This window comes from Pelodiscus sinensis, chromosome 4 (assembly GCF_049634645.1).
Source record: "Pelodiscus sinensis isolate JC-2024 chromosome 4, ASM4963464v1, whole genome shotgun sequence".
Taxonomy (NCBI): Eukaryota; Metazoa; Chordata; order Testudines; family Trionychidae; genus Pelodiscus; species Pelodiscus sinensis.
Window position 1 is genome coordinate 44,055,491 of NC_134714.1, and position 16,305 is coordinate 44,071,795.

General features: G+C 45.3%; 1 protein-coding gene across 3 annotated transcripts in view; it reads left to right on the forward strand.

Annotated features, from left to right (window-relative positions):
* NEK9 (NIMA related kinase 9) overlaps window positions 1-16,305 on the forward strand; it is a 37,483-nt gene that overhangs the window by 18,419 nt on the left and 2,759 nt on the right. For all 3 annotated transcript variants that reach the window (XM_075926859.1, XM_075926858.1, XM_075926860.1), the window contains exons 8-21: window positions 114-178; window positions 1,397-1,447; window positions 5,318-5,510; window positions 6,954-7,098; window positions 7,439-7,639; window positions 8,164-8,210; window positions 9,511-9,666; window positions 10,110-10,218; window positions 10,941-11,102; window positions 11,564-11,734; window positions 11,964-12,023; window positions 13,187-13,377; window positions 14,918-15,082; window positions 15,803-16,015. In XM_075926859.1, the coding sequence (XP_075782974.1) occupies window positions 114-178; window positions 1,397-1,447; window positions 5,318-5,510; window positions 6,954-7,098; window positions 7,439-7,639; window positions 8,164-8,210; window positions 9,511-9,666; window positions 10,110-10,218; window positions 10,941-11,102; window positions 11,564-11,734; window positions 11,964-12,023; window positions 13,187-13,377; window positions 14,918-15,082; window positions 15,803-16,015 (1,929 nt within the window). The remainder of the gene's footprint in view (window positions 1-113; window positions 179-1,396; window positions 1,448-5,317; window positions 5,511-6,953; window positions 7,099-7,438; window positions 7,640-8,163; window positions 8,211-9,510; window positions 9,667-10,109; window positions 10,219-10,940; window positions 11,103-11,563; window positions 11,735-11,963; window positions 12,024-13,186; window positions 13,378-14,917; window positions 15,083-15,802; window positions 16,016-16,305) is intronic.

Sequence of the window (16,305 nt, forward strand, 5' to 3'; positions counted from 1 at the left end):
CAGGACATGAAGGAGAGACCAATGGGAGTTGGAATGACTATTCTATGTCAGGCTTTCACTGTAGACAATGACCCCCTTTCCTTAGGGAGTGACATGTTGTTCACCTCTTTCAGGATCCTGAGAAGAGGCCAACTGCTGATGAGCTGCTTGAACATGTTCTTCTCCGTAAACGTAGGAGGTAGACAAATGTTCTCATCTTGGACATAGAAGGGCTGTAGGGGTCAGGAGGGATCTCGGAGCTTTATACAAATTAATAATTTTGATGCTTCCCAAATTTAGCCCTTAGATTGATTTCTGGCTGATAGGTGATGTGCCTTGAAATGGACTCCACTCATTGTGAAATAAGAGAGTGGATTGCTGCATGACGGAGTCATGATAGTACCTTTTAATTAATCCATGTACCTGTGAGAGCATGAAGGGCTGAGGAGTGCCCATCTGCCCTCTTTCACCTAACAGCTGATATGCGGAACTATGGTGTTTTTCTTTAAGACTCCTCGGGTGGACCGTGGTTACTGACATTCAAGTTAGACCTTTGGGAACACACAGCAGTGTTCAGACACTTAAAAGGGATTTTATAATGACCTTACATCTTCTGTATCCCATGAAATAAGCCTAGTCCAGCATTTTTCTCTTTACCGCTCTCTGTAGAGTTGGGATGAAAATGCCCCATTTCAGTGGGTGTCCCTACTTAGATGCACTAAAGACCATGTTGGCAACTTACCAGAAGCCTGCGGGCTGTGCTTGATTATATGACTACCCTCATCTGAGGAGCAGCCCACAGAGACTGCAAGTCATGTCCTGAGATGTGCTGCTTCAGGGTGTTTTAAGTGGTTTGGCTGAGATGCAACCTACCTATTCCTTCATAAAGGATGAGGGTGGCTGTGGTCCGTGCTGTTGGAGTGTTTGAATTACCCTTTGGCCACCCTGCTGGTAGTAGATTTATTTCTTTGTTTTAAGGTGCTTTTCATTGGTAGGCAGCCCCGAGTATGATGCTACACAGTGTTGTCTTGCTGAACATGCCATCTTTAAAATGAGATTTAAAACCCACATCCTGTCCACTTGTGGTTGTTAATGATCCATTGGCATTTTTCACAGAAGTTGGGGTATCAGCTTCAGCACTGTGGCCAAATTCTGGCTCTGGTATATACTATTTGCCTCTCTTAATTCCCATGACCGTTTGATAGCTCTGTGGTGTTACTTCTGCCCTAAAATATGTATTACTGTGGGATGTGTAAATAGCTGCTGTGATCCACCTGGAAGGAGCAGCATTTCATTTGAAGGGAAAGTAATCCCAATATATGGCTTGTCAATTTTTGGAATCTGTAAAGTGTTTGGGGCTATAATAATATGTTGTTACTATTTTCTGTAATGTTTTTATTTTTTTCATCTGTGGTAGGGAGATGGAGGAGAAAGTCACGCTGCTAAATGGGCCAACCAAACGACCAAGGTAATGATTTGGACATATATTTGAAGATAGATTTGTGGAGAATAGCTCTCACCTAGAAATTTTGCTGCAAGTGTTAAAGATGAGGCTGTAAAATCCTTAATGGGAGTATTAGGGTATGTCTAGACTACATGGCTCCGTCGACGGAGCCATGTGGATGAGTTTACTAGACATAGGGAAACAAAGCGGTGATTTAAATAATTGCTGCTTCATTTACATCAAAATGGCCACTGCGCTGTGCTCATCAGCTGTTTGGTGGCACAGTACGGTAGTCTGGACGCTCCGCAGTCAGCAACCATGGTCATTCCACGAGGCATAACGGAGTGGTCGACAAAGGCTTCCGTTGTCGACCGCGGAGCGTCCAGACTACCGCACTGTGCCACCAAACAGCTGATGAGCACAGCGCAGTGGCCATTTTGATGTAAATGAAGCAGCAATTATTTAAATCACCGCTTTGTTTCCCTATGTCTAGTAAACTCATCCACATGGCTCCGTCGACAGAGCCATGTAGTCTAGACATACCCTTATAGTTAGGAAAAAAAAAAAAAAAGCTGCCTTGAATATTTTAAATAGAAAGGTGGGGTAAAAATATTTCAATAAACAAACAAATAAATAAAAACTTCAAATGCTAGAGACTTGGAGGGTGGTGTTGTATGCACATCAGTGTCTGAGGCTATAATTTGACCTCCCATCCTTTCAGGCTCATCTCAAGTAGATAGGAGTCTACTCCATGTGGGGAGAGTGTTGGGTGGATCATTCTGTTTCTGAGATAAGTCATTTGTTTGAGGAGCCCCAAAGTTGGCAGATAACATGCAACTAACTGACACTAAAGCAGCATGTAAGACCCAGTTCAGAAGAGCAGGAGGTATCTTTTGTGTGTGTGTGTGTGTATGTTCTCAGGTTACATTTTTATGTCACTTTGCTTGATGAGTGACTTAGGGGAAAGGGCTGGGGTATGGAGGAGGTGCTGTTTGGATTCTGAAAAGGCTGCCAAGCACAGCCTATTTCTGTCAGCTGTCTATCCTTCTCCAGCAAGAGAGGGCTGGTTTACGCCTCTTCCCCCCCCGCCATGCTTGGCTGTCTGGTAGTTTGGGCTTCATGGACAGTATGAAGGTTGGCTCTGGCCTAGGGTATGATCTAGGAATGTTAAATTGCAGATAATCAGCTAATCGAGTAGTCGATGGAATTTCCATAGACTACTCGATTAGTTGATGAGGGGGCACTCGCTACCGGTGGCTCTGCTGTTTAAATGTAGTAAGAGCGACCGTACTGGGAGGAACCAGTTTTTAAGCTGGCTCCCCCCAGCACTGGCTCCTGCTTCATCCCCTCCCCTTGCTGCCTACGATATAGAAGCAACAAGGGGGGAATATTATTAGTTGACTATCCAGCTTCTCTGTTACAACCCTAGTATGATCTCTGATTGGCATTGGGAGGGTAAATGACATAGTCACAGTGGGTTTCTAGGCCAGATACAGAGGATAGTCAGTATAGACAGAACTCTTCAGGCCATAGTGGAATAGAGGAGATATGTTTATACTGTGTAGAGGGTGAAATGTGAGATGTTGGGGAACAGCAGAATGGTTAGTTGGGTAGATAATGGATTTGTAGCACAAGGGAGATGATGGGCTGTATGTGGTGGACAGAAACGTAAATGGAATAAGATGAACGTTGACAAGGGGACAAAACTAACGTTGATATTTTCTGATCTTTTACATGTGCAACTTTCTATAAAGTTCTGTTAGCAACCTTTTGATGGTGGTAAATTCTGAATCCTAATTCAATCCTAATGATGATTTTGCTGGAGAATTCCATTTTATTAAGTTTGGATGACGGAAATGGTCTTATGCTCAGAAAACTCAAAAATAGTACAGGCAGTCCCCGGGTTACATGGATCCGACTTACATCGGATCCCTACTTACAAACGGGGTGAGGCAACCCTGCACTAGTTGCTTCCCCCCAGCAGACCACGGAGATGCGAAGCTAGCGCCCGCCCCCCCCCCCCCCCCCCCCCAGCAGACCAGGGAGACGCGGAGCGGCTTTTCTCAGCAGACACCTCAGCTTGAAAATAAAGGACTGAGGGAAGTGAGGTGTGGGAGAATAAAACTGAGCTCTGGAGAAATGTTTGGCTAGAGTTTCCCCTACAATATGTACCAGTTCCGACTTACATACAAATTCAACTTAAGAACAAACCTACAGTCCCTATCTTGTACGTAACCCGGGGACTGCCTGTACTGGAACAATAACTCAAATTAGCTATGATTGTGGTGTGGAGATGAGCACATATTAACTGAGGCGGGTAGAACAGTGATTATACTCAAACAAAAGAAAATTACAATAAATAATCCATAGTTTTTAAGATAAATGCCATAAGAAACTCACATTCCTAGAGATTAGTTTCCACTTTGAAGCTTTTGAAAATAAGGAGGTCTAAAAGATAGCCTTTATTTTTTAAAACGAGGTGAATTGGTATTCATAACAGCCATCAGCACTCCAGGACATAGTTATCACTGCCTGCAAGCACCATGCTGCTAGTGAGATGTTGAACTATTCATTTGACTTGTGTTACAGGTTTTCGTAAAACTGTGTGTGTGTGAGTACTCCTTTGATCCCAGCTAATGAGCTAATTTTTATCAACTTCTGCAATAAATATAGCTGTTTTTCTGCTGGTGAATTATCAGTTGGATTTTCACAAAACAATTATTTAAAAGCATTGGCTCAGCCCTGTGTGTGACTGTGTCAGTCCTTGTGTTGTTCAGAAATGACTTGCTTTGACTGTAGCTTCTGTTTTGTGGTTTGTTGTTTGTGGAGTGATTGGTAACCCACGTTACATAGCATGTTTTTGCTCCCAGGTTGGATGGCTGAAATTCTGTTAGAGGGAATTATGTTTTTTTGTGTATGTTTGCCTGAATATTTGTGAAACTTACTTTTCTCAGCACTTTTTCCTGAGTACTCATGAGACCTTCACATTTGATGCATACAGACTGTCATGTCAGTGTTCTAAATGTCATCAGACTGGATTCTGTTGTTGTTTGAATGATTGTTGGGAGCTCTTTTTTCTGCAGTGCTCACCCAGCTCTGTTCCTGAGCATGTTTAGAACACACCAGATTAAGGATGTTAAGGAACAGGTATTTTGGTAATCGGGTAGTTGATAGTTTGCTTAGACTATACGATTAATTGAAAGCAGGAGCTCGCCCTGGGACCGCTACACCACTGCATTTAAAATGCAGTAAGAGCCGTAAGCTCCCTGGGCTCTTACTACATTTTAAATGTAGTGGCACAGTGGTCCCGGACTGGGGCGAGCTGGGACTGCTTCATCCTGGCTTGTGCCAGGTCCAGAAGCCCCTGTTCGCATCGGGCAGGAGCTGCTCCGGCAGCAGCCTCTGGGTGCGGACAGGGGCTGCTTTGCAGCAGCCTCCCCTACTGTCCCTCCCCTTGCTGCAGGAGTACTTGATTATTTGCTTTGGCCCCGCTTGCTGCCCGTTCTGTATGAGAGGCAGTGGGGGAGGCGGCTCTGCAGAGACAGTGCTGAGAGAACCTGCCTCATACAGAGGAAGCAAGCCGGGGGCGAAGTGAGTAGTTGAGTACTCCACTCAACTACCTGATAAGCTTAGGCTTATCGGGTAGTTGAATAGTCAAATACTCACTTACATCCCTACTCCAGATCTCAGTGTCTAAGAAGAGAAGAATTTTTGTAAAGAAAAACCTCCTAATGCTTGTGAAGTGCTGCAGCTCAGAACCAAGCAATCCAGTTCTCTTCTAGCTTCTTCTCAACATGAGAACCAGAGGAATGGTTTGGGTTGAAAAGTGTTGACAATGGTCATAGATTCATACTAAAAGCACTTGTGTTCTGTGGCGGGGTTTTTTTAATACAGATCGAGCACCGTCAGTGAGACACCAATTGCAGTGGTGACTTCACGCACTAGTGAAGTGTATGTTTGGGGGGGTGGAAAATCCACCCCCCAGAAGTTGGATGTCATCAAAAGTGGCTGCAGTGCACGCCAGGTGTGTGCTGGAAACACTCATTTTGCTGTGGTGACGGTGGAGAAGGAGCTTTACACTTGGGTGGTAAGTGAGCCCAGCAGAAAGAACTTGGGGATGCTGGGAGGCCAGGGATACAATATCTCAAAATTAGAGTATCCAGCCATGGGTCAGTTTATCAGAATATTAGAAACAGGAGCATGGGGGCTCAGGAAGGAGAGAGATGAAGTATAGACAAGTTTTTGGGGATTGGATGAAGTAGCAAAAATGATTGAAGGCATTGCTAACCTAAATCTCTCAAATATATTAATATTTTTATGGCATGGCAGGGTTCTGCTGTGCGATCAGGTGTTGAAGAGCTGCTTCATAAGTTAGGGAGTATGTCATGATGCCCTGAGCCAAGCACCGTCCTTTCCCTCTGCATCCTGAAGTGCACTGGTGGTCTTGTACTATTCCAGTGGCCTGTATCTGTTTTTTGGAAAGGGTTTTCAGAGACCATACAGAATGATTGTGGGAGCCCATTAGAATGCAGGACTGATGTGCTGAGTTGCAGGAATCATGGCTTGGCTGGATATAGGTAGGATTCTGAGTATTTTGCAGCAAGCTGGTTCCAGATTCTGCAACAAGAGCCCCTGCTTTCACTGACCAAGATGGAGTGAAAAAAATTGAATTTTACAGTGAATTTTAAAGCAACTCATTTTAGATTCCCCTGTTGCTTTGGTATCAAACTAAACAATTGTATTTTGCACCTATATTTTCAGTGTTCTTCAGATTTTTGTATGGACAACCCATAACTGCAGCATAAAACCTTTTCAGAGGAGAAAGGGAAGAAGCAAGAAATGTTGATAATTGAGTAGGGTCTCTTGGGGAGCGGGATTTGTCCCATAATCTCAGTTGGGGATTATGAGACAAATATATTCATTACTAAAATTATCAGTGAGATCATTAATATTGTTGATATTTTATTTGTCATATTTAGGTTTAATCAAAATGAATGGGGAAGTTCACGATTCTCAGAGCTATTGTTTGTCTGTCTGCAGACATTGCTGCATCAGACACACTTGTTGCATGTGCTAAAGGATTTCTTTACACCCATAAGCTTTAGTAGAGCATGTAATAATAAAAGCTGGAATCCCTGAGCACAATTCAGCAGTAATGAGTTATATTCTTCAGCCTCAGAGATTGTGGGGCTTTAACCATATAATGCGTCTGTCCATTTGGGTAAACATAGAAGAGGGGAGCATTCATTCCTGACCCCCATGGCCATCAACAGACAGCTTGAAACCTGGTTGCTCCTCCTTAGGGCTTAACCTAAGCTACCTGAAAGCCCAAGGTGTCATCTGAGTGATGCTTGATGTTATGCTCCACTGAGACATCAGTCCCTTCCTTAGGATAGGGTAGCTAAAGCACTTTCCCTTGTCTCCATTGCTATTTTCTTCTTTCTTCCTCATCTTCAGAAGCTTCAAGGATAGTAACAATATCCCCCTGAGATCTGGATATGCATCTTTACCAAGCTTCTATGTATTGCAGAATATGCAGGGGGGAACAAAGCTTCATGGTCAGCTGGGGCATGGAGACAAAGCTTCCTATCGGCAGCCAAAGCGTGTGGAGAAGTTGCAGGGGAAGGCTATCAACCAGGTGTCCTGTGGGGATGACTTTACTGTTTGCATCACAGGTGAGAGATTGATTGGGTGGCATGAAAAGAGACCCTGGTTTGTTTCACTGTGGATCAGTTAGCCTCCAAAACCAGATCAGCAAAGCAACTTTACAAGGGGAAAAGGCTACAATTTGTCTTTCTCTGAGCTCCTCAGACAAGAGGCCTGCTGGTCCCAGCATGCAATGATCCATCTTAATATGAACAACCGGGTTACATTTCAGTCAAAGATTTTATAGTCTCTGAAACCACTCCTCTGTATTAAAGAGGAGGGTGACCACAGGGATTGTGCTCAGGTGGTTAATAGGCAGCTTGAGGCAAGCTCCATGTGCTGATTGAGTTTCCACCTTCTTTCATGCAGATGAAGGCCAGGTGTATGCCTTTGGCTCAGATTATTATGGCTGCATGGGTGTTGACAAAGCATTTGGGTCTGAGGTCCTGGACCCCCTACATCTGGATTTCTTCCTTGGCAATCCTGTGGAGCAGGTTTCCTGTGGAGATAATCATGTGGTTGTTCTGACTAGAAATAGAGAGGTCTACTCCTGGGGATGTGGGGAGTATGGTAAGTATAGTCACACCATGTCCTCTTCCTGGGTCCTGTTCCAAGCTTTCGAGGCCTGTAGATTTGGACACTGTTTGGCCCTGAGAAGGAATGGGGAGACATCCACTTTTACTCTCAGCTGGCAGGATCGTGGCTAAGATGCAGTTACATAAGGCAGAGAATGCAGGTGGCCTGCCTAGGACACCTTGGGAGTCAAAAAACACTTAGTTGTTCATGGAGGTTTCTTTCCAATTTACATTGAGACAAGAGGAATGAGCCTTTGGATTTTTCTCTCTAAAGTTTGGAGGCAAAGTGATTTCCTTAGGAATAGATACTCTCTGCCTTTGGGATGGAGGATTCCTTGGGAACTGAAGCTGTCTTTGGAGGGGTTGCCCTGATGAATGGGAAGCAGCACTGTTTTCCCAGAAGCAGGACTCCTAGCTTTGGGGGATTCTTCTAGGAGTGGGGAAGGACGAGGACATGCTCCTCAGTCATGGGAATATTGTGCATAACTGTGTCTCACCAATGTCTCTTTGCTGACCCAGGGCGCCTGGGTTTGGATTCAGAAGAGGATCACTACACCCCTCAGAAGGTAAAACTTACCTGCCTCCTGAAACATCTCTTGTGTATTAATAAAGGTGCAAATGAGTCACTGTTTTTGAAAATTTGCTGCTTGAGTTTGTTTTTCTGAAGGCACTGCAGAGTTTTGAGGGTTCCATATACATATTCACCTAACCAGTCACTGGCCCTAGATTTAATGGCAGCTATGTGTCTGTATGAGAAGGTAAATATAGTTCTTAAAATGCTCCCCCTGCCTTGTTACTTCCAACTTCACTGCTCTGAGACCTCCTTGCAGAGAGAAACAACAAGGGCAGAATTTGACAAGAAAGCTCCATGGGAAGGGAGCTTCCCAAACTATTAGTACCAAATTCCATGCCCCAGATATACAGAGGAAAATTGCGCTTCTCTAACCTACTGGAATTCTTTCAGCGTTTCACAAAATAATGGCAAAAGGAAAATTTGGTATAATTTGCCAAAGATTATTTGGAAGTCCATATAAAATCCCTCTCAAAAAGGAGTGGGAGATAAAGTTTATAAACCACCTGATAAAGGATACTAATTTTCTTCATGGAGGGGTCAAGTGTTGTTTGGTGTATTAAAGATTAGAACAGGAGGATGAAGGGGTGGAGGGTTAAATTTAGAGGATTATACAAAATTAGGTAGGTTAGTCAAGAGAACACTGAGGCATTCTGGAACCTCACAAGGAAACAACGAATTGTGTGCATGGCTGAAATGTTTTTGTGATTATTTTCCCCCATTCACTACAAAGATCACTCCTCACTGTCTTTTCTTTATCAAAAAGATGTTTAGATAAACAGTCACTTGATCTTACAATTGTTCTTACTTCCCTTGCACTCATTGTATGTTCTAATTCAGTGAAGTATCAGATGCAAAAGATAATACAGGATAGAAGATGCAGAAGGGAAGAAAAACGTGTTGGGGATAAAAGCCAAATTCTGATAATGCTTAAGAAGTAATTTCCCTTATGGAATAATATTTGCTAATGCAAGATACCATTAAGGTCACAAGCTTGGTAGGATTCACTATAGGATTCACTGTAGGAGCATATATTGATATGAATGAATTTTAGGTCATGTAACCTAACTAATTGTCAAATTGTCAGGAATATATAACTTCCCTGTGGGCAATTTATCCTGTTATGAAGTTTCTTATACATTCATCTGAAGCAGCTTGGATTGTTAGGGATAGGATGAAAACTAGACAAGCCACTGCTTTGAACCAGTCAGGTATTTCCAGTGTTCTAGGTTTGGTCCTTGGTTTCTCCTCTGTAGCTGGTAGGATTTGATCCCTGGCATTTGTTTTCAATGTAGGTGGATGTTCCAAAGACCTTGAATATCGTCTCAGTCCAGTGTGGCTGTGATGGGACTTTTCTGTTGACCCAGACAGGCAAAGTGCTGGCATGTGGACTCAACGAGTTCAACAAACTGGGCCTGAACCAATGCACATCTGGGATCATCAACCACGATGTGAGTGCATCTGGTGTTCCTGTGCCTGCTCCCAGGGTTACCTAGAAGATGGGGAAGCAGAGGTCCCCCAACAATGGCAAGGAATCCATCACATGGGATACGTCCATCCACTGGATTCCAGCTCAGAACTGCAGGGGGAAGGGAAATCCTAAGGCACCTGCTAGTATGATGAGGCAAATCATTCCACAGTCTCTCATCTGCCAGTGGGTTCATTTCACTTCTGTGGTGGTAAAAACAGCATGTTAGCTGCATCTGGGGAACTTCTACAATGTAAGTGGAATGTGAGCTGGTAGGAGTAGCTTGCCTTCTTGCAGGGCTGATAGACCCAGCACTTCTCTACCCAAGACCTACATAGACAGATCGTGGCTGGTGAATGTGCATGTGTGCGCGCCCCTGGGGTTTTGGCACTGGGCGTTATCTGATTGACTGGTCTTTTCCTTCAGACCTACCATGAAGTTCCCTACACCACTTCCCTTACTCTGGCCAAGCAGCTCTCCTTCTACAAGATCCGCACCATTGCTCCAGGAAAGACGCACACAGCTTCCATAGATGGTGAGACCTACTCACAGTGCAAGTCGTGCTGTGGAACGGCTCCCCTTCCCCTCTCCCAGTTAGATGAGTTCGTTGTAGTCCACGGAGATAGGTTTTCATTGTACACATCACTGGCTTATATGCTGTGCTCAGAGTTAGTAAGATACCATTTGTGCTGGGCCTTTAAATCCGCTCTATTCCATTTAATTCCAGTGCCACTGAGCACTGTATGTGTTCCTGAAGCCCCATCCACTGATTCTGAGCTGAATGCTGACCCCTGGGCACTGAAGATTTTAGATTGGGTCTCAGCTCCCTTTGCCAGTGGCTGTCAGTTCCTGGAGCAGGCATGAATTTTAGGTTTTTCAGCAGCAGTATCAGAGCTTGGTTCAGTCCTTTTAAGGGAAAGAGAGGCTTGTGTATAGAAAGGATGATACCTTGGAAAAACTGATATTCAGTTTCAGAACCTGATCAGGAATCTTGGTTCCCCCTGTCAGAGTACCTCAGTTGAGGGACTGGGATTAGTCATGGAATCCAGAGTTAAATATGGGAAGCAAAAAGAATTGAATGTCTGGGGGATTTGCATGGGTTGAAGTAATTCTTACTGGCTTGTAGCCCCTTCCGGCATGACCAAGTTCTTAGCAGACTCCTTTTTGGTCATGGGCCATTGCTACTAATTCTCTCTGCATACATTGTTGTTTCCTGTCTCTGGTACCTGCTATGATTCTCCTCATTCCTTCTCTCAGAACGGGGTCGCTTACTGACCTTCGGCTCCAACAAGTGTGGACAGCTGGGCGTTGGTGACTATAAGAAGCATCTGGGAATTAACCTGCTGGGAGGCCCCCTTGGGGGTAAGCAGGTGATCAGGGTTTCATGTGGAGATGAATTCACCATAGCTGCTACTGATGGTGAGTAGGAATTTGGATTCAGTGGGCTCCTATGGGCTGGGTCTGCGGAATAGTTTCAGATATTTGGCTCCCATCTTGTAGTGGGAGCATTTCCTGTATCTTCTGCTATTCAGAGCTGCACAGAATGGCTGCAGTTTTTGCGGTTATCCTAACATCATCAAGCTCTGAAAGGCTGTGACTGAAAAAAGGAAAATTTTTCCTATCTTAGTGCCATATCAGTGGGGCAGTGCAGCACAAAGTTTTAGCTAATGTCTATGGTGAGCTGGAGACTGGCTACTAGACTTCACAATGCACAATTTTAGCCTTCCAAGAACTAGTTAGGAGCAGGTTGACTAGATGCCCTGTCTGTCTTGAAATGGAGTAGTTATGGAAAAGAAGTGAGGTCTCTATAATGAGTCCAGACTGGTGGTAGAGTAATAAGGTGTTTCTAAGTTCAGGCTGATGGATTAGTTTTTCCTTAGATAATCATATCTTTGCCTGGGGCAATGGTGGGAATGGACGTCTGGCAATGACACCGACAGAGAGAGCTCATGGCTCCGATATTTGTACTTCATGGCCTCGACCGATTTTTGGGTCCCTGCATCATGTTCCAGATCTGTCCTGCCGTGGCTGGCATACCATTCTGATTGTTGGTGAGTATGATTCAGGGACAGGGGTTGCTTCAAGGACATTTGTTGTGGTAACTCAGTACTTACAAAAAGGGCTTGCTGGTTGGGCAGGGGAGGTATCAAAATCATTCTGAGGAAACTCATTGGTGAGTTCATGTTAGCCCCAGTACTTGGAAGACTGGCTTTGTCCTGTCTTGATTTGTACCACCTTTGCAAGAGCTCTTTTCCAAAGAGATATTTTTTCTTTCCATAGAAAAGGTGCTGAATTCCAAAACCATCCGATCCAACAGTAGTGGCTTGTCTATTGGTACTGGTGAGTAATCAGTCCTGGGCAGAAGCGATGTGGGTCACTCCACATCTGGGGCTTCTGGACAGAAGCAGCTTTGACACAAACTGGAAAGCTTCAGACATGTGCAGTGTCATTTCAAAGGGCTTTCAGAGCCAGTCATTACCCACCAAACCATCACTGCTTCTTGCCTGCACTGGGTTTCTCATCTCCTTCCTTGCTGGGGCCAGCTGACTGCCTCCGTCTCTAGCATTATGGTACCTAGGAGGAACATGATAATAGGAGGGTATATGCCTCAGCGCTGTGTGACACATGCTGTCTGTGTAGGTGCCAGTAAAACTGGTCCTTGTAATTCAAACCCGGTTTCAGTCCAGTCAAACCCTCTAGAAGTGTAAGACCTCAGAAAACTAGAGCAGCTAGAATTGTTGAGGAGCAAATACCTCAGCTCCTTCCAGGAGATGACAGATGTAAGTGCCAAGCACCAGAAAACAACATCTTGTATACTCAGGAGGAGGCTTACAGATGAAGTTAGATTGAGTGCAGACAGGGAGCCTCATTGTCTATGCAGGGTGGTTCTGTTGTATCCAGTCACTGTGGTGTCTATGTATGAATTATGGTATCTGTGTAACTGTACAGGCTCAGGCCTCTGTATTTTTACAGACATGGTCGTTACACCCAGTGCACTGTGTGAGTCGATGCACGGAAGTCTTATCACAGGGTTTCATTTCTTTCTTTGAAAGGCCTCAAAGAATATGAGGGACTTTCAATAACAAGAGGGAGGCCAACTAGCGCACAAGATGAGGAAAGGCTAAGCCTAAGGGGAAGGATCTGAACAGCAGGGGAGAAGAGTAGCAAGAGATGCAGGCAAGCACTGAGCTGTATGGGGCCTTGAAGATGAGAAGCTTGAACTTGATGTGGAAGGCAAGAGGACTTTTGGGTGGGGAGGGATGGGAATAAGAAGTGAGAGTGTGTGTCTTGGGGAGGGCTTCATGGTGTTTTCTGAATTGTGTAACTGGAAGAAGAGATAGTCCAGGCAAATGCACTCACTCTCGGGGTTCTGAAGTTAAAGTAGCTTCCAGGGGGATATGCTCCTTTTCTGCTTTATCTGGGATCCATTAGCAGCTGCATTCCCTGAACTGGCAGAGTCAGTGAAATGTGTAAATTTGTTGCTTTTCTTTCTTGTCTGCCAGTGGCTCAAAGCTCCACAACTGGTGGTAGTGAAGAGGAGGAAAATGAACGGGAATCTGAGACCCCTGATCCAAGTGGAGGCTTTCGAGGAACCATGGAAGCAGATCGTGGAATGGGGGGCTGGATCAGTGCCACAGAGGCCATGGAAGACAGCAGTGCCAACAGCAGCTCCTGTCCTGGCTGGCTACGTAAGGTAACTAACTGCCTCATAAATTTATCTAGTCACAGAGTCTGGGATCATAGTTCAGGGAGAACAAACTGCCTCTTCTTCCTCACAAGGCCGAGCAAGAGGAGCTCAAAGAGGCTTCTCTAAATGTTTGTAGCCTCTATTCTTCCTCACCAAAAGGCACAGGAGACACCCGCTTCACCAGATTGACATTTTTCTGCACTCCGTTCTGTGGGAATTAGGCACATAGCAGACACCACCAGTTTGGTCAACTTAATGTACCCTGTACATCCCCACACCTCATGCATCATGTGAAAGCTCATCATGCCTGCTTTAAGATGAGGTACAATATGGAGCTGTCAAGTAGTGCCATTAACTTAGAAATAGGATAAACAATTATACCATTAATACTTTGAAATACTTGCATTCATTTGTTAGCTTAATTACTCTAGGCATTACTGGATTCCATAAAAATGGATTTCTTTGTGACCCAAGGCACCCCAACAATCTAAAGCAGTGGTTTTGAAACTTGTTGGCGTATGACTCGCTTTGCTCAGTGCAGTCCTTTCTGCAGACCACCAGCCAACCATCCACGATGACAGAATGGGTCCAGGATTGGTTGGGAGTGGGGGGACTGGTGAGCTGAAAGTGTAGTGCAGTGCCAGGCTACTCTCCAGAGGAGAACCTCTCACTATTAAGTCTGACTTCAAACAAGGTGTCTGCTATGTGAGGAGCCCTTAAGCCAGGAGTGGGTGGTAATTTTTGCAGAGGGACCACGCCACAAATTCTGGGAAATCATTCTGGACCGGTGACAGGGCTGGGGGGAGAGAGAGAGAGAGAGAGAGAGAGAGAGAGAGAGTTGCCACACAAAGATTGTGTATGTGACACAGACTGGGTGTTCTGGTTGCTGCTGGGTAATTAAGAGATTCCATGTGTTGTCTCTCTGCGACACTAAAAGCTCTCTTGTTTTGTTCCTGAGCCCTATGTCTTCTCCCTTCTCTGTGGAGATGGAGTACATGGATGGGGGGGTCAGTGAGAGAGGGACTGTGAACTGGCTAATGGAGAAATCTCAAATAGTGCACTGCCTCTTTAAGAAAAGCACTCACCTCAGAGTAGACCTCAGCAGCAGTTGTGAGACCTCCTGAGCCAGACTGTCACCTCTCCCTGACCCCTGCTCTGCACAAATAGGCTGCAAGGGGAGGGAGCACCCTTACATCAGCATTTCCCTCTTCTCCCCCTCCTTGCCTCCTTCCATCTGCACAGCTAGCAGTAGACTCCTGGCTGGGCGCAGCTGCAGGACAGAGCTACATTGGAGGAGGGGCACCTGAACACATGCTGCCAGCTGAGCGGCACCGCTAATAAGCTGGGAGGCATGTGAATCTTTCCTGTGGGAGGCTGACCAGATGGAAATGTTTGTAGGCTGGATCTGGCCAGTCTGACTCTATTTTTGCCTGCCTCTGCCTTGTTTTCCACCCCAAGAGGGTGCCTGGTGCCCTTACTAAAAATATGCTGAGCATTTGGGAGCAGGAGGAATCTCTGGCATAATGTTACTTCTGTGTGTGTTCAGGAACTGGAGAATGCTGAGTTCATCCCCATGCCTGACAGCCCCTTTCCTATGAGCACTGACTCTTCAGAGCCTGAAAAGGAGACTCTTCCCTACCAGGAACTTCAAGGACTCAAAGTGGCTTCTGATGCCCCTGCTGAATTCAGCAAGCCCAAGACAGAACCTCAGGTAACATATACATACCTCCCATAATGAATGATTGATTAAAAGCTGGCAGGATCTATATATGGCAATGTTTGAGTTGTGAGGAGGTCCAGTGGGTGCCACTGAGCAAGGTTAGTTAATGGTCTGGATGAGAGCAGAAAAAGGCATGTTAATGATGTTCATAGTTAATGCTAACTTGGGAGGAACTGTGAATACCGGTCAGCAGACAGAAATTCAAGGGGTCTTGATAGGGTAGACATGTGGCAAGGAAATAAAATGAGTTTCATATTAGGAAAAATGCAGCTAATGCATCTGGAGAAATATAATCCCGTGCTGAGAGACTCCAGTGGGAGGGAGGAACCAGGGAAGCATGGACAGGCTGGAAATTATTACAGGAGTTTACTGTGATGCCATCCCTAGATGAAATGCTAATTCCTGACTTCCTTGGGAAACCAGGCAGGAGTGGGGAGGCACCAGCAAGATTCTCAGAGTGACAAGCAGGTAGGGACAAGAGCTGCAAAAAGGGAGAGGGAGGAAGGTGTGTCCTAGTTTGGGGTCATGGGAGTTGGCCGTGAAAAACATAAGGGTTAATATCATGCTGACTTGGTTCCCCAAGGATCCAGCACTTAGTGCCTGGAAATCTGCAACTTCAGCAGCTCTGGTGCCACTCTTTGTTTATGACATAAACAGTAACTGGCCTGGGAGGTTTCACACATAAAGACTCCCTTCCTCCTCTTTTGGCAGCAAACACATTCAGTTCCAGCTCTGCCCTGTATAGAAGGAAAGGCAGTGTCACCAATTGCAGCCTGTGCGTGCAGCATTTTGCAGACTGAAGTGGAGCGGCTGCAAGGTTTGGTGTTACAGTGTTTGGCTGATCAACAGAAGCTGCAGCAGGAAACCAGTCGTCTCAGTGCCCAGCTCCAGAGGTTTTGCCAGGGGACAGAGGGAATTCAGCAGGTGAGAATACCCCCTTGTGTGAAATATTCAGGTCACTAATTTAGGCTGAGAATCCTCAAAGCCCTTGGAAGGTGGGAGAGAAGGACTTAGATTGTTGGATTGAGTGGGTAGGAGGAGCTATTAATCAAACTCAAATCTCTTAAGTCAGCAGGAGATGGGACAGAGCAGAGGGGTGTAAGGTAAAAATTCCTTGTCTGTTGCTTTGGCCAGCTGCAAGGATACTCTGGTTTACTCTGTGGCAATAATTTAGTAGCCATGCAGCCATTGGGTAACTTGTATTTCTTCTTCGA